General features: G+C 38.4%; 1 protein-coding gene across 1 annotated transcript; it reads left to right on the top strand.

Annotated features, from left to right (window-relative positions):
- The first annotated feature begins 754 nt into the window (after positions 1 to 754).
- On the top strand, positions 755 to 21,802 carry Adamdec1 (ADAM-like, decysin 1). The gene is made up of 14 exons (NM_001401660.1): positions 755 to 882; positions 2,363 to 2,481; positions 4,726 to 4,802; positions 5,525 to 5,603; positions 6,450 to 6,526; positions 10,358 to 10,544; positions 10,740 to 10,799; positions 11,969 to 12,040; positions 12,304 to 12,470; positions 12,826 to 12,907; positions 13,828 to 13,958; positions 15,179 to 15,353; positions 19,379 to 19,464; positions 20,791 to 21,802. The coding sequence occupies exons 1-14, from the start codon at positions 795 to 797 to the stop codon at positions 20,795 to 20,797; spliced, it is 1,407 nt and encodes a 468-aa protein (NP_001388589.1). The 5' UTR covers positions 755 to 794; the 3' UTR covers positions 20,798 to 21,802.
- Positions 21,803 to 26,599: the final 4,797 nt, after the last annotated feature.

The raw sequence follows: 26,599 nt of genomic DNA, 5'->3' as shown, positions 1-26,599 counted from the left end.
AGCCTACATTGTATTTACATATGCATGGTTCTTTGCAGTTCTGTATGTGTAGGAATATGCCTTTATGTTTGTGTAACCTCATATGAACTTTAAAAGAAACTTTATAGTTGATATTACCAGAATCTCCTTTTATATTTAAAATCAAAGAAGTTTATATTACTCAAGTTTGTAAGAGTTTGCTCAGTATTATGTTCTGAAAATGACACTCTTAGGGTTGGGGAGATGTCTCATTCTTAAGAGCACTAGCTGCTCTTCCAGAGGACCCAAGTTCAATGATTCCCAGCCTCCACAAGGCAGCTCACAACCATATGTAATTCCAGTTCCAGGAGGCTCAACACCCTCTTTTGGCCTTAGTGGGCACTGCATATGTGTGTCACGCATAGAAATACATGCAGGCAAATTACTCATACACATAAAATAAAAGTAAAGGATGAGCTTGCATTCTATGCCCATTTGTTAAAATGTGGGACAATCATGACATTTTATACATTTGCCTATCTACGTGTAAGTGTTTGGGCCCCTGAATTCACATTCCTATCAGGGTAGAACTCAACATAAGGAACTACCCAGCTGTGAGCCCTTAATGAGCCTCCCTACAGATGCACAGATGTAAACATTGTTTTCAAGAGAGGAACATTCTCAGGATTTCAACACTGCAGTTCATTGGCCAGTCTGCAATACAATTAGGAAACATCCCTTAAATCGAAAGTAAAATTCAAGACTTTTTATTCCTTCTCAACTTCTAAAGAGAACTAGAGTGAGATAAAACTTGCCACTGGAGAAACCATAGCTGTATGCTGCCTGGGACCTCTCAGGTACCCACAGAAGCCAGCATGTCTTGGGTCCTACTTTCTGTCCTGTGGCTCATCATTCAAACTCAAGGTAAGTATAGATATCTTACAGAAAAAAATCAGAATATTTGGTGAGTGTAGACATGAAAAAAATTACCTTTTTCATTTACAAAGTAAAGGTCACTAGAGTTTACACAGTATATTTTCCGTGTCTTTATTGAACTATATGCTTACATACATGCATAATAGTTCATACATGTACATATACATGTAATGGTATTTTTAGACCACACAAGAAATATGAATTTTAAAGTTCACTGTATATTTTTTCAAATTTCATACACTTCACTAAATAAAAATCATTTTTGATTATGATGAGATACTTTTCAATAGATAAAAAGGATGTTGTTGCTGTATTCACATCATACTCATAAGTAGAAACATTAATATAATCATTATTCAAGGCTGTTTATGAATTGGTAGTTTGGGATATTTTCCTGAGAATGATTTTTAGTAGTAGGATATACTCAAAAGAAAAGTCCTGAAAAGGTAACTCTTTTTCCCTTTAAGCTGATTATTGAGACCAACAACTTGACAATGATTATATCCTCCCTTACTGCACCATGGATAAACTAAGTGCACAGATGATGTCATCACTGTTTATCTTGCTAGGGGTGGCATCATAATCATGTTACAAAGTTAAATGCTGGGAGCCTGCACATTTCCACTCATATACATGTACATAGTCAATTTCCTGCTGAAACACTTGAATAATGCAGCTAAGGGTTAATATGTTTATTGTATTGTTCATCTCTTGTGAGGATCCCAAGGAAGGCTAAAGCAGAATAATGCTGACAGTATTACATCATATATGCATACATACTGATGGACTCCTTCAGGTACCTTTAGTTCCATCCTTGTGAACTCTGCAATGGCTGTTATGGCTTTAATGAACAATAGTTTAATTAAGTCATACCCCAAATACCTTCTGATTCCCATAGTAAGAGATTATCTTGAAGCTGTGGAAACAGCATTCAACAGTGAGACTGACCTCATGTGAGAGAATTGCAAAACTCCAAAATAGAGAAGAGATGTGTTTCTGCTTTCCTGCTGTGCTGCTGCAGAGTTTCCTACAGTTTTTGTATGTGCTTTTATACTACCCTAGCTAGATAACCATGATAGGAAGACAAAGAGACTTTCAGTGGGCCATTCGCCTAGGACTGAAAGCCACGTTTTTTTACTCTGAGCCAGTTCTTTCCTTACTACTTGTGCACAAAAGAAATATCTATCAGGCAAAGTTTAAATTAAAGAGCATTTAGAAGAACCTTTTACCTATAAACATTTTCCCTCTGCATCCTCTGTTCCTTTAAAATTTCTCTAAGAGAGCTAATAAGAGCTTTATATCCTGTGGGATCTACAGTTTTGAGGGTAAAACTGTAAAGAAAGATCATTAAAGTTGAATCAGTTGTACAATTTGTTCTGAATTGTTAATTCATGTTCATTCAACATAACAATCAGCCAAAAAAAAAACCACAGAAACTTTCTTATCAATGTTTTATGACTTTCTCTAGTAACAGATACCACATTAACCGCTGAGTTAAAGCCTCAGAAAATAGTTCATCCTAAAAAACTACCCATTTCACAGAGAAGAGGGCTTGAGAACAACCAGACAGAGAGCTATGCCAAAGAGGTAAGTTATCTTTCACAATCATCTGAAGGGCTTTTGGGAATAGTGTTTTATCACAGTAAATCCTAGCAGCTTCATCTTGGAGTACAGTATCAGCTCTGTTTTTGACAAGTCTTGGATGTGGTGATGAAGGTAGACACAGAAAGTTTGTTGTGGTATGAAGCTTGTTAGAAGGGTTATTAAACTCACTGACAAATAGGCAGATAACTACATGGGTAGTTGTCCAAAGAGAGTTAGGGTCCCAGCACCACAAGAAAGTATGTTAGGCTTCTGAGAGGGCATCATGTTCAAGAGGAAACTTTGGGGGTCCCCTGTAATAGATTTTTGAGAAAGTTGGGATTTTCAAAGTAACCACACTCTTTGATTCCCAGGGAGCAGGGGGTAAGGCTTGGAAACAGTATGCTTGGCCATGGGTACCTCTTTAATATGTCCCAAGCCATAAACTTACTTCCTTATGTGCAGAATCCAGGCACCTGGCAGCCTCTTAGTTAGCTAGAGCTTCACAGGCAGTGCTCTCAGAAGGGGTCTGTCAGTCTCTGTAAGAGGGGCCCTTCCCCTGGCACCCCAGTCCTGTGACCTGAGCAGCAGTCTGTCCTTAACGCTATGGAGGAGAGAGCACAGGACTTCTCAGAATTTGACTATGAATTAACATCAAAGAATTACTTGCCTCTCTTTTTTTCTCATCTTTATTAAATTGGGTATTTCTTATTTACATTTCAAATGTTATTCCCCTTTCAGGTTGGTTTTCAGGCCAACATCCCCCAACCCCCTCCCTCCCTTCTATATGGGTGTTCCCCTCCACATCGTTCCCCCATTACCACCCGCCCCCAACAATCCCGTTCACTGGGGGTCCATCCTTGGCAGGATGGACCAAGGGCTTCCCCTTCCACTGGTGCTCTTACTAGACTATCCATTGCTACCCATGGAGCATACCTGGTTGGAGCCCAGGGTCACTCCATGTATAGTCTTTGGGTAATGGCTTAGTCCCTGAAAGCTCTGGTTGGTTGGCATTGTTGTTCATATGGAGTCTCAAGCCCCTTCAGCTCTTTCAGTCCTATCTCTGATTCCTTAAATGGGGGTCTCATTCTCAGTTCAGTGGTTTGATGCTGGCATTTGCCTACATATTTGCCATATTCTGTCTCTCAGCAAAGATGTATATCCAGTTCCTGTCAGGTTGCACTTCTTTGCTTCATCCATCTTATCTCGTTTGGTGGCTGTATATATATGGGCCACATGTGAGGCAGGCTCTGAATGAGTGTTCCTTCAGTCTCTGTTCTAAACTTTGCTTCCCTATCCCCTTCTAATGGTATTCTTGTTCCTGCTTTAAAGAAGAAGTGAAGCATACGCATTTTGGTCATCCTTCTTTGTTTCATGTGTTCTGTGCATCGTGGGTAATTCCAGCATTTGGGCTAATAGCCACTTATCAGTGAGTGCATATCATGTGTGTTTTTCTGTGATTGGGTTACCTCACTCAGGATGATATTTTCCAGTTCCATCTACTTGTCTATGAATTCCATAAAGTCATTGTTTTTGATAGCTGAGTAGTATTCCATTGTGTAGATGTACCACATTTTCTGTATCCATTCCTCTATTGAAGGGCATCTGGGATCTTACCAGCTTCTGGCTATTATAAATAAGGAAGGTAAAGGTGTTTGGTTGTGTCCCCAGATCCATGGGAGGAGGAGAATGGATCACAAACAAGGCAGATAGTTCTAAAGGGAGATTGCTTCCTTTTAGCCTTTTGCACTCCTGTCTTTTCTTTGTCCATTTCTTTTCCCAATGATAACACTTTTCTACAATGTAAAGGCAGTCTGTCATGTTGCCAGTGTTCTCTCATTCTGAGATATTTATCACTTAATTTTTACTGGATCTGTAAAATAATTCTTAAAATATATATTTCATTCATTTTAAAATCAAAATAGGTACTTTCTATCCTGTTGGTAATTTATTATGGTACAGAGGACAGTATATAACACACTAAAACAGAGAGCAAACCTCTGTGTCACAAATTAAAGCCTCGTTGATTGTGTGGTTTTCAAGTGATATATTTCATGAAATCCATATGAATGTGCAAATTACATTTATTTTAGATATAAGAAAGAGATAAGATGTGTTAGTAAACTGCTTTCAACATCTGTATTTCTGCTATTGTAAACCATAGTATACACAATCAGTGTATTACAATAGTTATTATTTTTATACTGGCTGAGAACTATGGGCTATAACCATATCATTAAATACTTCCAGGAACGATATGCACCAGAAGTTCAATATCAGATCATACTAAATGGAGAAGAAATCATTTTTCACCTAAAGAGAACCAAGTAAGGACAATTTCTTCCTAAAAGCCCAACCACTGCTTGTATCAGCAGAATACTGGGAATCTTCTCCTTGGCTGTAGATTCATCTCTGTAGCTAAGATGAAGATGACCAAAGCAAGTTAAGGAAGTGGTTGCTTTAGTTCATAATTCCAGGTGGCAATTTATCACTGAAGGAAAGTCACAGTGCTTGGCCTTGAAGCAACTGGTCAGAAGCACAGCCAGAAATTCAACATGCTTCCCCTCAGATCACTTTGCTCCATAGAATACCATCAGGGCCAACCCAGTCACATTTAAAGATGAAGGCTCTCCAAGAGAGAGGCTATTGTGTGAATTTCCCCCTTTGGGGTTAATGGTATAACTACCCACTTTGATTTATTTTGGCAGGAAGTTCCAAGCAGTCTTCTAATGTTAGTAAGAAGCCATTTTTCTCAGGATTTATGGTATGATTGACAGACCCTCCAAAATCAGGCTTAAACTAGCTGGCTTAATCTGCCGTTTTACTTGGTATACCAGTGTGTGTGTGTGTGTGTGTGTGTGTGTGTGTGTGTGTGTGTGTGTGTGTTCACATTGTGTTAGTGGATGAAAAAATATCAATTGTCAAAAGTCAGCATGGTCTCACGGTCTCACTGGACAAACAATTATTCCCATAGTACAGAAGATGATATCAGATAAATCAGTATTTATTGGTATTGTGAGCGAATTTTGCATCTTTCTTCTCTGCATAGGCATCTTCTGGGGCCAGACTACACTGAAATATCTTACTCACCCAGAAGAGAAGAGATGACCAGACGTTCTCAGAATGTGGTATGCTCTGAATCCAACCTGGGACTTGCCATTTCCCTGTGAAATGCATAGGTCTGAGAATGGCTTTTAACTGCATTAGGTGGCTTGTAAGAGAAGTGGTTATCCTTGACAAGTGAGACAATAGGTTAGAAATCACTGCAAACTTTTCAAAGAAAGGAGTAGACACAGAATAACACACACAATGCTCATGTATCTATACTCTCGATTATAAATACCCATATAGGAATACAAAAGCCTTTATTTTAACACATTCAAACATAAACACTCACTAACTTAATGCACATTTACACAAACACATACACACACTCTAGTATAACAAGTAAGGTGGTAAGGTAACTGAGCTAGTTTAAGCCTGATTCTGGAAGGTCTGCCCATCAAATCATAAATCCTGAGAAAAATAGCTTGCCACTAACATTAGCCTTCTGGATTCTATCTTAATACAAACATTGTTTGTATTACAACATTACAACAGAGCAACAGCTCTGATACCAGATGTGGCAGCCACAGGGCCAGCTGTAGAGCAGTTTCGAAAACCTTTGATGTCCTTTCCGTTTTCATTCCTGGGGATTGGTGGAGCTGGTCAGTCCTTGAGCTTACCTATATAGCCAAGATGGAAGTTGTCACAACTATGATTTATGCATTCTCATCAATGACATATATATATATATATATATATATATATATATATATATATATATATATATGTGTGTGTGTGTGTGTGTGTGTGTGTGTGTATGTGTGTGTGTGTGTGTGTGTATGTTCCATGTCTCTATGTGTGCACACACATGCACATGAATGTGTTTGTAATGTCTACATTTCAACAGTGAAATTCATTTTCTACTCTAGAAACCCTGCTACTATGAAGGCCATATCCAGAACGCAAAGGGCTCTCTTGCCAGTATCAGTACCTGTGATGGGTTGAGGTGAGAAATGAAGTAGTAAATCCTAGGGGACATTTGTCACACAGCTTTTAGTCTTCTTCATGACTCCCTTTAGTCTTCTTACTATTTGGGTTGTTTTTGTTCATTGATAATTGTTGGATTAAGCTGAAGAATAAATTACCATGGTAAGTTACTTCATTAACTGTTGTTCTAGAAATCAGCCCCAACTCTGTCAAAGCTACACCCTGACTCTGGAAGGTCTGCCAATTATTTCATAAGAGGGGTAAATGACCCCAATGACATGTGTCGAAGTTTATTTACTCTGCTGTGTCATATCTTCCTAATTAACATTTCATGGGTATGGCTCTGTGTCATATCTTCCTAATTAACATATCATGGGTATGGCTTTTGTTATCTAGCATGTGACTAAAATGTAAAATAAATTATGTAACTATCATATTAGCATGGTTCATATTTAGCATGACCTCACTTTTCCTATATTATGAAAATACCCCCATAGACATAGATTTACATTGGCTTTAAATATTTCAACATATGCTGTAACTTCCTAGTTCTGAACTAAATAATTTAAGAAGCAAACAGTCTTTAAGCTACTCTTAACCCTAATTTGTTACTGAGCTGCTCTAATTAACATTTTTGTTTTCTCTAGGGTTCTGGGTGACTAGTTATTTAGTCCATTCTTCACTCACTTCATAGAAACTGCCAAGGAATGTGTAATGAATGAATAAGCAAACTATTGGAAAATATTGGACTAATAGACAGACTCATGGTGTTAATATTATAATAACTCCAAATTATTTGAAATTGCTCCATTTTAATAAGTCTTAAGAGTACTCTGAGTAAAGATATAGGTTTCATTGTTTTCTTCCTTTCACTTTTGTCGAAAATAGATTTTTTTCTCACATAAAACTGCTGATTATGGCTCCCCATCTTCACTCCTCCCATCCAGTTCCACCCCCTTTTTGTCTCTCATTAGAAATAAATAGGCTTCTAAATGGTAATATAACCTAATATGACAAGAGGAAAACAAATACATCAGAATAGGATAAAACAAATAAAAAGAAAAGAGCCCAAGAAGAAACACAAGAAACAGATATAGATGATACAGGTACAGATGATACAGATACAGATGATACAGATACAGATACAGATACCGATACAGATACAGATACAGATACAGATACAGGTACAGGTACAGGTACAGGTACAGGTACAGGTACAGGTACAGGTACAGGTACAGGTACAGGTACAGATACAGGTACAGGTACAGATACAGATACAGATACAGATACAGATACAGATACAGGTGATACAGATACAGATACAGGGGGTGATACAGATACAGATACAGGTGATACAGATACAGATATAGATACAAGTGATACAGATACCGGTGATACAGATACAGATACAGGTAATACTGATACACATCCAGATATAGATACAGGTGATACAGATACAGGTGATACAGATACAGGTGATACAGATACAGATATAGATATGATACTGATACAGATATAGATACAGGTGATACAGATACCGGTGATACAGATACAGATACAGGTAATACTGATACAGATACAGATATAGATACAAGTGATACAGATACCAGTGATAAAGATACAGATACAGGTAATACTGATACACAGACAGATATAGATACAGGTGATACAGATACAGGTGATACAGATACAGGTGATACAGATACAGATATAGATATGATACTGATACAGATATAGATACAGGTGATACAGATACAGGTGATACTGATACAGACACATGTGATAAAGATACAGATATAGATACAGATGATACTGATACAGATATAGGTGATTCAGAAACAGGTACAGTGGATACTAATACATATATAGATGATACTGATACATATGATAAAGATACTGATGATACAGATACAGATTGGGTATAAATACACACAGAGATATAGATACAGACACAGAGACAGAGACTCACTCTTCTGCACATTTAAGCAATCTCAAAAACACTAAACTGGAATCCATAATGTATATTCAAAGGACATGCAAGGTATAAAGAGAGGAAAAAATAAATAAAGTAAAGTTGAATTAAATAAAAGGAAGACATACATTTTTAAAAGTCCTAAAATAACTTCATGAGACAAGGAACCTGGAATAGCACTGTTGAGCTCATTTCTGTTGTCCCTCCACTCCTGGGCATTAAATTTTCCCATAAGAGTAGTTTCCTAGTGAGACTCCCTTAGAGAAAACAAAATTTTCATTTCCAAGTGGTTAATAAAGGAGATGGCTTCTGGATCAGAGATAGGGACATATGTCTACTTCTTTGAGCTCTAAGACCTCATCCGGTACAGACTGGTGCAGCCCCTGCACATGCTGCCCCCGTCTCTGTGCATTCATATGAACATTGGTCTTGTTGATTCTGAGGGCCTTAGTTGATTGATGTCCTACATTCCCTCTGACTCTTTCACTGTCTCTGACTCTTCCTCAGGGCTCTTTGAGCCCCAAGGGGAGGGGATATGACCAAGATGTTCAGTTTAGAGATGATTATTCCAAGGTCTCTCACTCTCTGAACAATATCTGGCTGTGGGTCTCTGTATTTGTTCTCATTTGTTGCAGAAAGAAGCTTCTCTGTTGATGACTGAGTAAGATGCTGATCTAAGAGTACAGCAGAATGTCATTAGAAGTCATTTTATAGCTGCATGTGTTTAGAGATTTTGTTATTCCAATGTTTGCTTGCATGCTTACAAGAGTAGTTTTGGGTTGTACTCTAGCTAGGTCTCTGAGATACCTAGTCTCAGGTTCCTGGTCACCTAAGTAGTGTCTCATGGAGTAGAACTTAAGTCAAATCAGATATTGATTGGTTACTCCTACAAGATTTGTGTCAACCATTGCCTTAGCATATCTGGCAGACAGAACCACATCATAGATCAAAGGGTTTATGGCTAGATTGACGTTTACATTTCTCTCATTAGCATGCAGAGTAACTTCCTGTATCAAAGATGATGTTCTTAGGGGTTGAAGGCTCTATGTAGGCACCAGTTCCACTCCTCCATGTTAAATACATTGTGTAGGTATTGTCTTCAGCAATGGGGCCTTGCTCTCAGTTTGTGAGGATCAATCTATATCCATGGAAACAGCCTGAGTTATTTAGGGGTTCCTATGAAAGATGTTTTGGTCAACAATTTGATGCAACCTAATCCTTGAAAAGCTTCATTCTGTAACAAGAAATGGCCATTTAGGGATCTATTTCCCCAATTATTTGGTAGTTTCATTTCTCTCTCTCTCTCTCTCTCTCTCTCTCTCTCTCTCTCTCTCTCTCTCTCTCTCTCTCTCTGCCACTTGTTTTATTGATCTTATCTACTCTGAAAATGTAAGATGAAATCTCAAAGTAGTTGACTCCCTTTTCCCTGATGGTTAAGGATGCTGAATGTGTCTTAAGTCTTTCTCAGTCATTAGATCTTTCCATTTTGAGAAGTATCTGTTTAGATTTGTACCCTATTTTTGTTTGTTTTTATTCTCTTGATATCTATGGGTGGGTTTGTAGCTCTTTAGACAGTTTAGATATTTTCTCCTCTATTGGATGTGGAGTTGGCAAAAATATTTTTCCTTTCTATAGGCTGCTGCTTTGTACAAACGATGGTCTCCTTTGCTGTACAGAAGATTTTCAGTTTCATGAAGTCCCATTTGCTAATTGTTGACCTTCATTTCAGTATTGTAACTTGAATAATTAGGTGTTAGTCACAGGGTCTTTGAAAAATCTCTGTGTGAAACTGAGATGGAGGAAGAACAACATTCCATTCTGAGTGGGATGTATGAATGCACATGTCAGGGCATCCTAATATACCACCTCATATTCCAGAGGGTACTTCACACACCGTGATCAGAAGTATCAAATAATGCCTCTACAAAGCACAGATGAGGGGGAACATGCTGTTATTCCACACAACTGGGAAGAACCAGGTGCAGTTAACTACAAGCACAGTGAGAAGCAAATTGGCAGGAAACGAAGCCATCTTCGAACTTCCAGGTCACTCAAAAGCCCAAATGTAAGTATAGATTTTCATGTCAGACTATGTATTTTGATTGCCTAAGCAAGGAACTGAGACACATACATGGTCTATACAAAAACCTCTATTAAATGACTTCTTCATTTATTTAGTTTGGAAGGAAATTTGTAAGTACTTGAATCATTGTGAGTAGAGATGAGTATTAGTGAAGTTCTCTTGTTATTTGTAAAACAGGAAGACTCACTTCAAGGACAGAAGTACATCGGTCTCTTTTTGGTGCTGGATAATTCCTATGTGAGTACTTAGTTCTTTCAACTTATATGTTAGCTTAAAATTAAAAAACGACATAAGCATTTTTACTTAACAATGAGTTTTGTTCAACTAGATTTCTTGGCTGCTTTGCTTGCTTGTTTGACAACAGTTTTCACCCATGCCATCTATTCATTATCCAACAATCACCAAATATTTATATAATGCCAATATACTTAATACCATTTACCTATGTTCTAGTTTGCTTTCTATTACTCTGGTAAACATCATGACAAAAGGAACTTCAGAAAGGAAGGGTTTATATGGCTTGCAAGTTACATTGTTGAGCGAAGCTAAGGCAGAAACTTAAGGCAAGAATGTAAGCAGTGGCCACACAGTAACACTGCTATTGGCTTGTCTCCCTGGCTTGCTTAGCTCATATTCAACTGCCAAGGGATGGTGCAGGCCACAGTGTACTGTATCCTCCCACATCAATAAGCAATCAACAAAATGTTCACAGAGATGCTCACAGGCCAATCTGAAGGCTATTATTCTTTGATTAAAATTCTTCTTAGGTGACTCTATACTGTCAAATCAATAAAAACTAACCATCACATACCTAAAAACATTCAACCATAAAAAATTAAAAAGAAGTATTTTGATAAAGTGTTAGGTTGTTTTGCTATTTCACCATAAAATATAAATATCAATTCAATAGGTGTTATGCAAATATGAACACAAAACTCTACATAAATATAGAGAAGCTAGGGCTTGCGCTGCTTCATATTCAAACCTGAATTAATATTTAGTTGGTGCAAAATAATTGATTCATTAGGTTGAAGTATTCAACTTAAAGATGAGTAAAAAAGCCAGTTCTATTCCTGTAGTCCCAATTTGGACATATGAAGCAGAAAGGTCATAAGTTTGATAGCATCCTGACTACACAGTAAGAATCTAACTCATACCATATTAAACCAAAAACAAAGAGAAAGATGGAAGACATTGTAATTTCTTACGAATGATTAATTCTTATCTAATCAAAACCTCTATTTTAAGTAGAATTTGTTGAAATAGAATACGATATGAAGTAGCCATGGATTGAGTAAATGTTAGCTATGTTACGGCATGTGAATTTTATATTTAATCCTGTACCTTAAGCCTTCTCACTACAATTTTCTATTTTAATATTGCACTTTCATATTTTGTAATTTCAGTATAAGATGTATAAAGGGAATGTGACTCGAATGAGAAGCTTTGTGTTTGAGGTGCTGAATCTGCTCAACGTGGTAAGGCATTTGCCATGAATGTGCGTTTCCACACCAGTTCTTGGGGCTTCCCTGTGGCTTCCACTGTAAAGGGCTAAGAATTACCTAAGGGCAAGAGCCCACCAAGACAAAAATCATATACAATAACAAAACTTTCTTCTGTGAGTTCTGTTTTCAATATGGAAATTTATGGTGAGTATTACATTCCCTTTTCTATCACTTGTGGTCAACAAGAGCACTAAAAGTAATCCTGGATGTTTTCATGAAAATTGTTCTTTCCACAGATTTATAAAACCATAGATATTCAAGTGTCTTTGGTGGGCATGGAGATCTGGTCAGACCGGGATAAGATAAAGGTGGTGCCCAACCTTGGTGCCACATTCACAAATTTCATGAGATGGCATTATTCTAACCTGGGACAAAGGATCCATAACCATGCCCAGCTTCTCAGGTGAATCCCTTCTTGACAGGGTAGGGACACACAGCAGAGTCTATGGTTAGCTCCATGGTTTCTTGACAAGAATTTCTGCTTAGTCATACCTCTCCAGTAAGTTATGAGTGGCCTGATGTTCCTATCACTAGCAGTTGGATCTTGAAGTATTTCAAAGTTCTTATAAAATCAATAAAACAATACTGGGATACAGAATACCCACCTGTAATTGTGAGGCTATAATATGATAGAAACTCTCTCGGGGCCCCAGAAACATAGAGAAGGCTAGGGGACACCAAAGGCGATCTATGACATTATTGCAAAAAGCTACCGATTTCAGAGTCAGATTGTGACGGGGTCTCTCTACCTTTCACAGTGGAGCTGGCTTCCTCCATGGACGTGTAGGAATGGCAGCTGCGAATTCCCTGTGTACTACATCTTCAGTGTCTGTAATTGAGGTTTGTACACTTCTCCTAAGACATCCTGCAATTCCATCTTTGTGAAAATGAGCATAATATACTGTACCACAGTAATCACCAGAACCATCAGCTGAATTGATAAATCAAAGTAGAAATGAAGCCATTATTGAACATTGCCCTGAAGAGTCCTTGGACTATGAGTATTATTAGCCTGGCAAAGGCCTCATACTTCAGTTCAGATTAAAGAATAAAGACCACATGTTAAGTAGAAAGGGGAGCCAGGTTGGGGATTTTAGCTCAGTGGTAGAGCGCTTGCCTAGCGAGCGCAAGGCCCTGGGTTCGGTCCCCAGCTCCGAAAAAAAGAAAAAAAAAAGTAAGATGAGTTTTTGGGGCTGGGGATTTAGCTCAGTGGTAGAGCGCTTGCCTAGGAAGCACAAGGCCCTGGGTTCGGTCCCCAGCTCCGAAAAAAAGAACCAAAAAAAAAAAAAAAGAAAAAGAAAGGGGAACCAGGTTACCTCCATGGCTTCATATAGCTATAAATGAATCACTTCTATAGCTGCTCAGAGATCAACCAAGAAAAATGTGTACATGCCAGGCATCATGTGACCATTGCTATCAATAGCATAAGAATCACAACCACAATTTCGTGGATGAGAGTTCATACCATGGTACCTAATAGCACTTTCTGTAGAGAATGCTACTAGTCTAAGTCAGGTTTACTGAGAATTCAGCATCTGGTAGCTCCTTTATCATTGGCTGACCATGAGCACAGACCTAGGGCTTGTATTCACAGGAGCCAATCAGACCAGGCCCACCAGGCAAAAAGCAATGCCAGAAAATATGAGCTTACAGATACACTATTCTTCTTCTCTCGTTATTCATATTAGACATTATGATTTGAGAAGAACTGAGAAATAACTGAATAAAATAAGAATAACAAATGCTTCTCCTTTTTCCAGGCTAAAAGAAAGAATAATGTGGCTCTTGTAGCACTGATGTCACATGAGTTGGGCCATGCCCTTGGTATGCAGGATGTTCCATATTATACCAAGTGTCCCTCTGGCAGCTGTGTGATGAATCAGTACCTGAGGTAAGATGGTATCATCCTGAAGTAAAGAAAAAAGTCAACATCCTAAATAGTTTAAGTCATCTGTGCAGATGCGGAAAGAGTATTAGAATGAGTATCCTAATAATTCAACCTCTAGCTTCTTCATGGACATATCTCACTAAACTCAAGACTCATTTGTTAAGGTTTCTAAATATCCAACCACAGAGTTTATTATGGGAGACTACATCATTTTAACTTAGGGTTGTTTTAATTTTAAGTGGTATGATATTCCCCTAAACATACACACACACACACACACACACACACACACACACACACACACACACACACAGAAGCAAGCCTGATTAAGATGATAGGTTTACTATAAGATACCCAAGATAAGTATTATCCCCATCACCAATTGAACAGTCTATTTTAGCAGAGTAAACCAGTAACACCAGTTACTTTTCCAAGAGTAGGGAAATACAAATGAATATAGTGTTTTGTTGTTGAGGTGTTCACGTATTAGAAGTTTGACCGTGGACCATGGTCACCTCGATTTATTTCCTTTAACTAGGTCATGATTGTCATTTCTTACTGCTTACCCCTCAGTGTGGGATAAGTAGATGGTAACAATGACAACGCTAATCTCTTTTGTTGCTTTGGATAGCCTTGCACTACTGTGATGGTTAGCTTTAATTGTTGACCTAGCACAATCTAGAATCATCTGGGAAAAGATTTTCAGTGAAGTATTGTCCACATTGTGGGTCTTATGGGGGATTGCCTTGGGGATTAGTATGGAAGACCTAACTGACTTGGGTGGCTCTACTCCCTAGGATAAGGGTCTTGAACTACATAAAAATAGAGAAATAGAGTTGAGCAAATGCAAACAAGTGAGCATGCATGCATCTGTTTCTCTCTGCTGTTGACTGGATGTGATATGACTAGAGGTTTTGATTTCTTTTTTCTCTTCTAAATTGCTTTGTGTCAACATATTTTATGACAGAAATGAAACTAGAACAATTACAATGTGTTAAAATTCTTTCCTCTTTTCTTTTGGATTGCTAGGAGAAAACATTCAATTAGAATATCATACATGCTTTACCACCTACCGTGGGAGCATAGAAATGTCCTGGATTTGGGCTAATTTATTCTTTCTACTGAATTGAGTCCCACAGTGAGATTCTCTAGGTTCTTCCTTTTTTTAATAACCCACAAGCTTCTGTTCTGTATATCACGCTATTCTATTTTTTCTGTTACAGCTCAAAATTCCCCAAGGATTTCAGTACTGTCAGCCGCTCACGGTTTCAAGGATTCCTTTCATCTAGAAATACAAGGTGTCTGCTGTTGGCTCCTGACCCTAAAAACATAATAAAACCAACATGTGGAAACCGACTTCTGGATATGGGAGAAGGCTGTGACTGTGGCTCTCCTGAGGTATGAAAATACATGCAGTTTAAAGCTGTATTTATAAGGAATTTAAAACAGTGCTACTTGGGTAAAAATTACACACTTGAATTTTTAATTTTCTTTTTTAAAAGTATTTTTATGTTTTGTGTGTGTGTGTGTGTGTGTGTGTGTGTGTGTGTGTGTGTGTGTGTGTGCTGGTAGCCTTGGAGACCAGGAAAGGATATCAGATTCCTTAAAACTGGAAATACATGTGTTTTTGAACTGGCAAACATGAGTCCTGGGATCTGATCCCTCACCTTCAAGATTGTGCAGCATGTGCTCTTAGCTGCTGAGCCATCTTACCAGCCTCCTTTTCTTTTTGTAGTGCTCCTTTACAAATTAGTTCTGGAGGAAAATGGTATCATTATCAGAATGTGACATTAATTTATTGGTGTTTTGCTTTTGATTTTAGTTAACCATTCTATGAAAAGCACTTTTAAAAAGCCAATAGATATCATCCTGAGTGAGCTAACCCAATCACAGAAAGACATACATGGTATGCACTCATTGATAAGTGGCTATTAGCCCAAATGCTTGAATTACCCTAGATCCCTAGAACAAACGAAACTCAAGATGGATGATCAAAATGTGAATGCTTCACTCCTTCTTTAAATGAGGAAAAAGAATACCCTTGGCAGGGAAGGGAGAGGCAAAGATTAAAACAGAGACTGAAGGAACACCCATTCAGAGCCTGCCCCACATGTGGCCCATACATATACAGCCACCCAATTAGACAAGATGGATGAAGCAAAGAAGTGCAGACCGACAGGAGCCGGATGTAGATCGCTCCTGAGAGACACAGCCAGAATACAGCAAATATAGAGGCGAATGCCAGCAGCAAACCACTGAACTGAGAATAGGTCCCCTATTGAAGGAATCAGAGAAAGAACTGGAAGAGCTTGAAGGGGCTCGAGACCCCAAAAGTACAACAATGTCAAGCAACCAGAGCTTCCAGGGACTAAGCCACTACCTAAAGACTATACATGGACTGACCCTGGACTCTGACCCCATAGGTAGCAATGAATATCCTAGTAAGAGCACCAGTGGAAGGGGAAGCCCTGGGTCCTGCTAAGACTGAACCCACAGTGAACTAGTCTATGGGGGGAGGGCGGCAATGGGGGGAGGGTTGGGAGGGGAACACCCATAAGGAAGGGGAGGGGGGAGGGGGATGTTTGCCCGGAAACCGGGAAAGGGAATAACACTCGAAATGTATATAAGAAATACTCAAGTTAATAAAAAAAAAAAAAAAAAAAGAAGAAGGGGAGGGGGTGAGATAGGGGGTTTATGAAGGGGAAACCAGGAAAGAGGATAATAATGTAAATAAAAAATATCCAATAAAAAAAAAAAAAAAAAAAAAAAAAAAAAAAAAAAAAAAAAGCCAATAGAATCTGTATATAAGTGTAATAAGCCAAATGTAAAGAAGTGAGTCATTACCCATAGCATGCCACATTCCTTGTAGACATGGGATTCAGAAACTCCTGAGTTTCAAGCCATAGTCAATCATGTGTTGAACAGTCAGTCACTTAGCTAGATGGAAGGCCTCCTCATGGGGATTTTCTCTTTTTTCACATAATCGACATGTGACATAGGCAGTTGGTAATACAGAAAAGGAGATTAAAAAAATTACTTGAACCTGTAGCATACAGGTCCCTCACACAGACCATCTAAGACACTGGTTCTCAACTGGTGGGTCAGGAACTCTATGGAATTGAATGACACTTTCACAGGGGTCACCTGAGACCATTGAAAATCATAGATATTTACATTATGACTCATAACAATAGCAATATTGCAGTATGAAGTAACAACAAGAATAATTTTATGGTTGGGAGTCAGCACAACATCAGGAACTATTTTAAAGGATCGCAGTCTTAGGAAGGTAGAGAACCACTGCTCTAGGATGGTGGCTGTTGTGATTTTGCTGAAGTTTACATAATTGCAATGTATCTACTGCATCAATGAATGCCTCAGACCGATGCCCACAATTTCCTGTTTATTTCTTCCTTTTTCTGAGGCAGAATTCTACATTTTAGTCTGGGATGGCCTCCAGTATACAATCCTCCTGTCTCAGCCTCATGCATGTTGGAATTACAGGCATAAACCACCATGTGTAACTCACACAAGGCTTCTAGAGAATTCTACCTTATGATCTTACGTTACTTTTAAGATCAAAAAGGCATTCGTGTTACAAGAGATTTAAATGAGACAATCTGTAAAATACTCCATAGATGACATCTTATTTGTTAGGCAAAAAAATTCACCAATTAGAGATCGCCATTATCCTTAATTAGAAATTTGAGGCTCATGAAACCCAAAGAATTCAGTTCAAAGACCAGAGCGCATACCTGGTGAACTCAGGTGAAACTTGTGATTTACCCATTATGTTTGACAGCTGTCTGACTGTGTAGAAAGAGTCTTGGGTATTGATGTCTCAGTGCATACATTCAGAAGTTTGAATTAATGTGTCAAATTTTTAATGTAGTTTTGTCAGAATTTGATTGTTCATTTTGAGGTATTTTCATATTTTCTTTTGTGGTGCCTAAGATTTTTCTTTCTAATGCAGGGTATAGTTCATTGATATTACTTTTAATGTCATTTTATTATTATCATGAACAATTATCTTACTGATTTGTCAAGCATTTTTAAGCATTGGCCTCAGTTTATCTATGTAGGGAATTATATCTCACACACAATGAAAACATGATTTATACTTTTTGGTTATTATATCTTTTTATGTGTCATGGTATTTATTAAATTTTCCATAAAATATACATTATGAATAATCTCTGATCTCTTTCATATTATTGGAAGTGGTTTTGTCTGTATGTTATCTATCTTTATTAGTGATAATGGTCTCTCATTTATCCATAATGTATATATGTGCAAAATCATGTTTGAATATCTCAAATTTGGATTATCTGCTGATTTTGCTACTTACTGTAGTATCAGGACCTGTTTTCTCCTTTAAGGCCCTTAATTTGATGAATTGCATTTCTTTTATTTGAATGATCATGCACCCCTTACATTTCGGACTAAGAAAACACACAGATGAAAAGGTTATTATATTGATAAGCTTGAGTTTAGATGATATAGTGCATGTTTGTTTTGTATATGTGCATCTGTGCATATGTATGTGTGTGCATGCATATGTGTGTACATGTGTATTGCATATGTGTGTATGCGAGTGTGATCATTACACATTTCAATAATACTATTATCCAAGCACAGTAAAAAAACAAAGTTTATTTTTTTCTTTATTTTCACATCTTTTGGATAGTTAAAAAACTGATCATTCTTGAAATTTTTAACAGATTAAAGGGTAATACCCTCAATGTAAAATTTATTTGAAACAATTATTTGTGACCTCCACTCCTTGGTCTTTGAAGACAATGTTCACTGAGCACAGCATTTCTTCCTATTATTGACTTTCCATGTTTATTGTCACTGGAATTGGTACAAGAGAGTAAATAGGTTTAAAATGAGAAGCTTCTCATGAGGCCCAAGAGCTGCACTAGTCTACAGGTATAGAAATATGAGTTTAGAGGGCAGTTTGATTATGTCCAGTTAGCAGGATAACAGTTACAGTTTTAACCCGAACCTGTAACCTCCTCAGCCATGTATCCTTGCCTAGGTTTCCAGTGCCCAGGCATGAGTTTCCTCCTGCGTCCTATTAGAAAGCAGTTGGTTACCTCCATAACATTTGGTTACATTGCAGTGAATGGCTTCACACTTAGGCATATATAGGATTTTTTAAAATAGAAGAAAGCCAGGAATGGTGGTAATACTCAGGAGACAAAGCCAGGCAGATCTGTGAGCTTAAGGCTTGGTAAGTCTACATAAGTAGTTCTAGGACAGGTTGGATCATGTGGGGAGACCTTGTCTCAAAAAAGATATATAATCAAAATACATTATATGAAATTCACAAATAATAAAATACTGTACTTTAAAAGTGAAATTTTCTATAACAGTTGTCTTGTACTAAATACAGAGATTGTTTTGTTTGTTCTTTGAAGGAATGTACCAATCTTTGCTGTGAGCCCCTGACATGTAGGCTGAAATCTCAACCTGACTGCAGAGAGGAAGCTTCCAACCTCGTCATGTGAGCACCATCTTCTCTCTGTTTCCCAAAGGACTTCTTACTTTTTTTGAGATTTGAAAAATGTCTCACTGGGTTCAACAACACACTTGAAACAAAGTTCACTTACACTTTGTAAATGGCTTAATTCTGTCGTGAGGAAAGAATGCATAATACACAACACTGAGGGTACGTGGTTGGTCATACCCATATAAGAAAATGGATTACTGTGTTATTTATGAAAGTAGGGTTCCTGGAACTTGTGCCAAAATTGGTATAATTCCCTATAGTTAGCAAGTTAATATGAAAAGAATTAAAGTATATTTTTGACAAGACTTGATTGGTGAGTACACTTCATTGTTCCTTAGAGATGATAGGTGTCATTTGCAAGGTAGTCAGAAAATCAATAGCATTAAAAACTCGGGAACACCCATATAGAAGGTGAGGGGGAAGGGCTAGGGAGATGTTGGCATGGAAACCGGGAAAGGGAATAGCAATCGAAATGTAAATAAGAAATACCCAAGTTAATAAAGATGGAGGAAAAAAAAAAGAACTCAATGTAAGATTTGACAGTTTTATTCTCTTTAAAATACTTCAGTGAAATTCAGCCCAGGTATTGGGTGTATTTTACAGATCAGTGTGATTTGGGTGAGGGGCTTGCCGTTAGGGATTAGGGTTTTGTTTGAGTGTAAAACAGTCTCTGTATATACAGTTTATGATAATAAGTGATGTCAGAAAGCTGGGATTCAGGAGACATGATGGGGAACAAGTTATTCTTTGCCCTTTTCTCAGGAATTTCCTGGAATGAAAACTGCAGGGAGAGTAAAATAAAAGAACAAGTGCAACACCACTCAGAATCACTTCCTCAGGAAAGGAGCAGGGTCAAAGGAAAGGGAAGAGTCGTTATCTATTTACTAAGCAGTGTTGAATACTTCACCAGACTACAATGTGGGTCCACTTCCCAGAGAATTCTGGAAAGCATGCCAAGGCCAGAAGTAGAGTGTGTATATATAAAAGAAAAGTTAAAAGCAGAACAAAAATCTTAGTTCCTTGGAGGGCTGGTGTGATAGGTAACTCTCCCCTTATCTGTGTAAAATGGGCAGTTCAACATCATCGGAAGACCTTGGAATCCGGACATTTAAATTCTAGTTTTAATTCTGCAAGACTACTATCAGATTTAAGACAAGTTACTGAATTTCCTTCCTTCTTGTTCAGTGGAACTATTGGTATGCTCTCCCCATGTGACTCTATCTGTTGTTTAAAGTCTATAAATTTCCATTTGTGACAGTCCATAATGTTTTTATCAGTATAATAACCATTACTTCTTGTGTTTTGATTTTCTTTAATTAGAGAATGATCCAGTGTCTAATTCACAGAGAAGCTACTTTGCCAGGGCAGAAGTCCAGAACCAGTGTCTGCCAGGAAGTCTGCCGAGCTCCACTTTGTGCATCTATACAGACAGACCTTTCTCTGTGTGCTGTGTTCTCTGTGAACTAATGGATTCAATCACTAAACGATAATATCCCAAAATACACTTGTACCTGTAGTGGATATGTAGACATTTTCTCCTCATTATCCCCTAAATAATAGAGTGTAATAACTATTTGTATGGCATTTTTGTAGATCAAGTGTGGGAAGTAGTCTAGATATGACAAGATACTTAGAAGCATTTTAGTACTTGCATGCAAATGCACTCCAGTTCTAAAATGAACCATTAGTCCAGAGATTTGGATATCTGCGTATTACAGCCAAATCCTGGTGGATACTGATGGAAGACATTTGCTTTTCTCTATCCATTCTACTTTATGTGTTTCTACCAGGCCAGTCAACTGATAAATAGACACCCTTAGAGATGGTGTCTGTTCATTCCGGTCTTATCTGCAGCGTGAATAAGGGGAGCCAGAAGGTGTGGTTTTAGTTTCACTCTTTAGAGAACAGAATAGATGAGCCTTTGCTGAAATTCCTCAACATACTCCACAGAATGGTTCAATTAATCCCAAAGTACAAAATAAAAAGTAATTTAATCCTCAATCTCTTTGCTCCTGTGGTGTAGGAATCAAAGTATGCCACCTGCTAAGGGACAGGGACAGAGCTCGCAGCAAGAACAGAGGCCCAGCCCCTTGCTGTCTCTCAGGACCCAGTTCATCTTACACCCTGTAAGCATCCCTGATTTTCTGTTCCATGGGAATATTGGTTACATTCAAATATTTTTCATTTGAGCAAATAGAGTTTTCACACATTTCTCTCACTATCAGGCCTAAGAATTTTTTTGAGAAGTCTGTGTTGCTTGTTTCTTAGTGGAAATGGAAAAGAAAGGCTTCATTCATTGGTTTTTGAAATAAACTATGCTACCCAATAAAAATAATGACTTATGTGTGGTCATTAAAAATATTTTTAAACTACACACACACACACACACACACACACACACACACACACACACTATGTCACCTTAAAATTAATCTGCCTCAGTTATGTTACACCCTAAGTAAACGTGAGCAGCAGGGGTGGGGTAGTTAGATCCTTACCAATTCTACCCAATGGCATACAAAATCAAGACAGGATTTTTTTTTCACAAAATGGCCACATTTAGCCCCAAATAGTTTTAAAAGGTTGCTGGACTTAATTTCCTGCTAAATAATTTTTTTATCATGAAAAGACTCACTTTGGTGTTGTTGTTTATTTAAGATTAATTCATCATGATAATTTATCAATTATAATTGCATGCATATGTGCATTTGTACGCACATGCATTACTAAATATAACCTCTTGAGTTCATATTACGTTACCTGTGTGTATGTTTTCCAGGATGACTGTTTGACACTGCACAAACAATTGATGTGCTCTTTCCTGGGCGAGGCCACCTCTCTCACCCCCAGCTTTACTCAGTTGCCTATTTTTTTGTGTAGGATTGAGGCCTCACGGGCTTTTCCCCATCCATTTTAACAGAAAATTAACATGGATATTTGGATGGTAAAAAGAAAGCACACAACTGACATGTCACCAAATCAACAATGAAATATCTTCTATTAAATTATTTAGGGTAGATAGTTATTACTAGGATTATAAAATTGTTCAGTGAGCCATTGCTGAGATTAACAGTTAAATGCTAATTTTGTTCATCTTTTAGTGATTGACATGTTACAAGACTAAATATCTGCAGAGTTCACTTTTGATGTTTACCAATGTGCATGCGATGTCATTATTATATGTGGTGCACTTTTTGAGAAATTGCTTTTCCATGAGCACAATTCTGTTCCCACTGGTCCCGAAAGCACACAGTACTGTCATGCATCTGTAATATGCACACATGTTTTAAGGCATTTTCATATTTTTTTAGTTTGATACTTAATCCTATGAGTAAGTCATCCCAGGAAATGTTTTACAGAGGGAGAATCTGTGATTAAAAAGCCTAAGAAACTTGTTGAAGGTCCCAACAAAAACCCAAAATATAGAGTGCAAGTTCATGCCCTAAACCATAATTCTAGAATAGCCACTTTCTAATTTCTCTTTATGGAATCCTCTGGCTCATACTATAGCCTTTGGAGAGCAATTAACGATTGATCCTGAAAATGAGTGATGATTTCTAAGCATACCAACTAGGATTAGAAATCGCTCAGAAGCTCAAAGCAAAATGTCCACAGATAATTTCAGGCTCCTGTCAAAAAGGCTCACACTCATAAAGACACACTCACACATACACAATTCTGCACTTGCACACTCCCATTCCCACTGGACACCCTCACCTTCCATAGGTGGCTACAGAGCTGATACTCACAAACTGTAAAGGGCATTTTATCATAATGCTTCTTTCTAGCTATGATTAGGTGCATAATAAACGGTTTGTTTTTCTAGAGTGATTCTTGATTTAGATTTTCTTAGAGAAGCAATAGATAGGATGTGCTTTTAAGAAGGAAGCCCCCTTATGCCAGGAACTGACATTGTTGAACAGCAAAAAGTAGAGCCCAGGTCCAAAAACACAAAAATGACAGTCTTTTTTAATGTTCATTTGTTTTGTTCTAAGCCCAGGGTGTGAAAGGAAAGGGTCAAATATTATACATGAGTATTAAAAGAGTTAAAAAGAGTGGATTAGAGGAAATGAACATCGGGGCAAAGATTCAGAGAGCAGATCACTTTCTGTGGAGACATGACCAGAATTCTACCTCAAAATATCAGGCTTTCGAGTTTTCCCTGCCAAACACAACCAGACAGAAGAAAGGAAATCTGCTGAGCCCCACGTAAGGGGAATTTCCACTCCTGGTTCACTCATGGAACCAACACTGGCAAAGTGGCACTGTCATCTACTCTGCAAATGAAAATTAGTCTATCTAGCGACTGATCAGATCCACTCACACTCTTCTTTAGTCTTTCAATGAAGGAAAAACAGCTCATTATGTTGTCTATATTCCTCCAATCTCAGTCTGAGGCCAAACAACTCAGAATAAGAGAGTCACAAGTTCAAAACCAATCTGGGCTACAAAACTTCCAGTATACTCTAATCAACATTCCAAACAGCAAGATGTGTGGTAAGTGGTTAGTGTGTATGTGTGTGTGGAGAGACAGGCAAGTGATTAAGACACTTGATGCTTTTGCATCAAATTACATTCCCAGCGCTCACATAGTGCCTTCCAAATGACCACTAATGCCAGCTCCACGAGGTCAGATGATTTCTTATAGCCTCTGTGGATAGGAAACCAGGTAATATGTGGTGCACATACAAACACGCAGGTAAAACACTCATTAAAAAATAAAGAAAGTCTTTTTTTCTTTTTTAAAGTAAGAAGCAGGGAGGAAGGAGAGGGAAGGAGTCTTTTGCCTTTGCTTGGCTTCTCTTTATAGACAGTGTCTTTGATCATGTTTTCCCTTCCACCCACCTATGAACTTACTGCGGACCCTTTGTTGACTAGTGTTCTAGACACAGGTCCTTTTCCTCAAATACAGACCCCAGTATTTCAAACAAATCAAACACAAACATGCACATAAATGAGCTGCCCCAGGCTGAGTCTTGCCTTTCCCTTTTCTTTCTTCCTTTTTTTTATTGGATTATTTATTTATTTATTTATTTATTTATTTATTTATTTATGTATGTATTTACATTTGAAATGTTATCCTCTTTCCCAGTTTCCCACCCCATAAACCTCATATCCCACCCCCCCTTCTATTAGAGTGTTCCCCCACCCCTTCCTGCCTTCCTGTCCTGACATTCCCCTACACTGGGAGGGAGGGGGCAGTGGAGCCTTGGCATGACCAAGGGCTTCTCCTCCCACTGGTGCCTAACAAGGCCATCCTCTGCTACAAATGCAGCTGGAGCTATGGGTCTGTCCATGTGTACTCTTTGGATGGTGGTTTAGTCCCTGGGAGCTCTGGTTGGTTGGTATTGTTTTTCTTATGGGGTTGCAAAACCCCTTCAGCTCCTTCAATCCTTTCTCTAACTCTTCCAATGGGGACTCCATTCTCAGTTCAGTGGTTTGCTGCTAGTATTTGTCTCTGTATTTGTCACTTTCTGGCTGAGCCTCTCAGGAGACAGCTATATCAGGCTCTTGGCATTCCGAGTAGTGACTGTATATATATATATGGGTTGGATCCCCAAGTGTTGCAGTCTCTGAATGGCCATTTCTTCAGTCTCTGCATATCTCCTCCTATGAATATTTTTGTTCTGTGGTGGTGCATGCTAGTAGGATTTGCTGAAGAAGGCAGAGGCAGGAGGACCATGAGTTCGAGGCCAGCCTACGCCTTTCCATTTTCTTAATGCCATCTTTCCAAGGTTCACAGACTTTTTACATTAATGATCAACCTCCCCCCTTTTATGTGTATTTGTCCTGAACCAGAGTAGCTTTGCTTCCTAATGCTAGCAAGTCTTTCTGGTGCTTTCTTCCAGAAATCACATTTTGTTCATTTTATACTAGAGTCTGTGACACATTTCAAATAAATGTCCATGTGTGGTATCAGTTAAAGCCTGATGTTTATTTTTTCCACACACATAGCCAGATTTCTAGGAATGTTGTTGAAAGATTAAGTGACCTGTTTCCCTTGAATCCTCTTAGTGTATGGTCAAAAAATGTGTAAGAAACTTTCTGGTCCTTCTCTTCTCTTCTGCTCATTATGTGCCTATTTCCTGAACTTACAGGTTCTCCCAGTTGCTCTGATGTTTGTTACTTGAACATCATGACATCTAAAAACATCTTGTCAGTGAAGCTGTGATTGGTATTCCTGGTTGTCAACTTGATTACATCTGGAATAAACTACAATCCAGAAATGGAGGGTTGGGGCTGGGTTCTTCAGAAGGCAGCACATGCATTGAATAAGCATCCCATATATGGTATGGTTTCTCACATAATCAGGATCCACGAGTCCAGGAATCCAGGTGTGGAAAAGGTAATAGTTCCACTCACTGTCACTCCTAATAACCCACTAGGAAAGTTTTTGTTTCCTGTCCCCACAACTCTAAGTTCTGCTGGCCTAGAAGTATTGGTTCCAGAGGGGGGAGTGCTCCTGCACTGGGCTTCTAATGCCTTTAAACCCACACAGGATATTAGAGATGCCAGTACCACAGGATAATTACCAAGAACAGCAGCAGTAGCAGTGGAGTGGAGTCAACCAGAGCCTGGAGTGCTACAGAGGGCAGAGCTAGAGATGTGACCCAAGCCCTTTGGAGGAGCCCAGAAGATCTCAGACATTGGAACAAGAAGTTGTAACCCCAAGATGTTCGAGGTGCCAGAGTCATGAGATAGCTGTTGAGGAAAGATGCTAATAGGGAGTAGAACCAGGCCAGGAGAAAGAAGTTTTGGCAGTCAACAAAGATGAAAAAGGAGTTGGAGATCTGAAGACCACTTTGGCATCAGACATGGAGATACATAGTTTGGAGTTCGCTCAACTGGTTTCCTGTCTTGCTTTAGGGATTACAGTTAAGTGATTGGATGAATCTCAGGAGAAACTTAGAACTTTTAACATTGTTGAGACTGTTATAGATAATAGGGACTTTGGAAATTGGGCTAAATGTACTTTTTTTTTATTATGTTACGGCTAGGTATAGCCCCATAGACTCATATGTTTGAATAAGCCTATGGGTTCACTGAGTGAAATGTGTTTGAATAAGCTTGTGAGAGTGGCACTGTTAGGAGGTGTGGCCTTGTTGGAGTAGGTGTGTCACTTTGGCTG

This window comes from Rattus norvegicus, chromosome 15 (genome assembly GCF_021556685.1).
Source record: "Rattus norvegicus strain SHRSP/BbbUtx chromosome 15, alternate assembly SHRSP_T2T, whole genome shotgun sequence".
Classification (NCBI taxonomy): Eukaryota; Metazoa; Chordata; class Mammalia; order Rodentia; family Muridae; genus Rattus; species Rattus norvegicus.
This window is presented reverse-complemented; position numbering and strand designations above follow the sequence as displayed.

What these genes read in the sequence shown, in the direction of transcription:
- Adamdec1 (NM_001401660.1), top strand. Translation starts at nt 795, where the DNA reads ATGCTGCCTGGGACCTCTCAGGTACCCACAGAAGCCAGCATGTCTTGG. An exon ending in CTTCAGTGTCTGTAATTGAG is followed by an intron (nt 12,908 to 13,827) that starts GTTTGTACACTT and finishes TCCTTTTTCCAG; the next exon opens with GCTAAAAGAAAGAATAATGT. An exon ending in GTGACTGTGGCTCTCCTGAG is followed by an intron (nt 15,354 to 19,378) that starts GTATGAAAATAC and finishes TGTTCTTTGAAG; the next exon opens with GAATGTACCAATCTTTGCTG.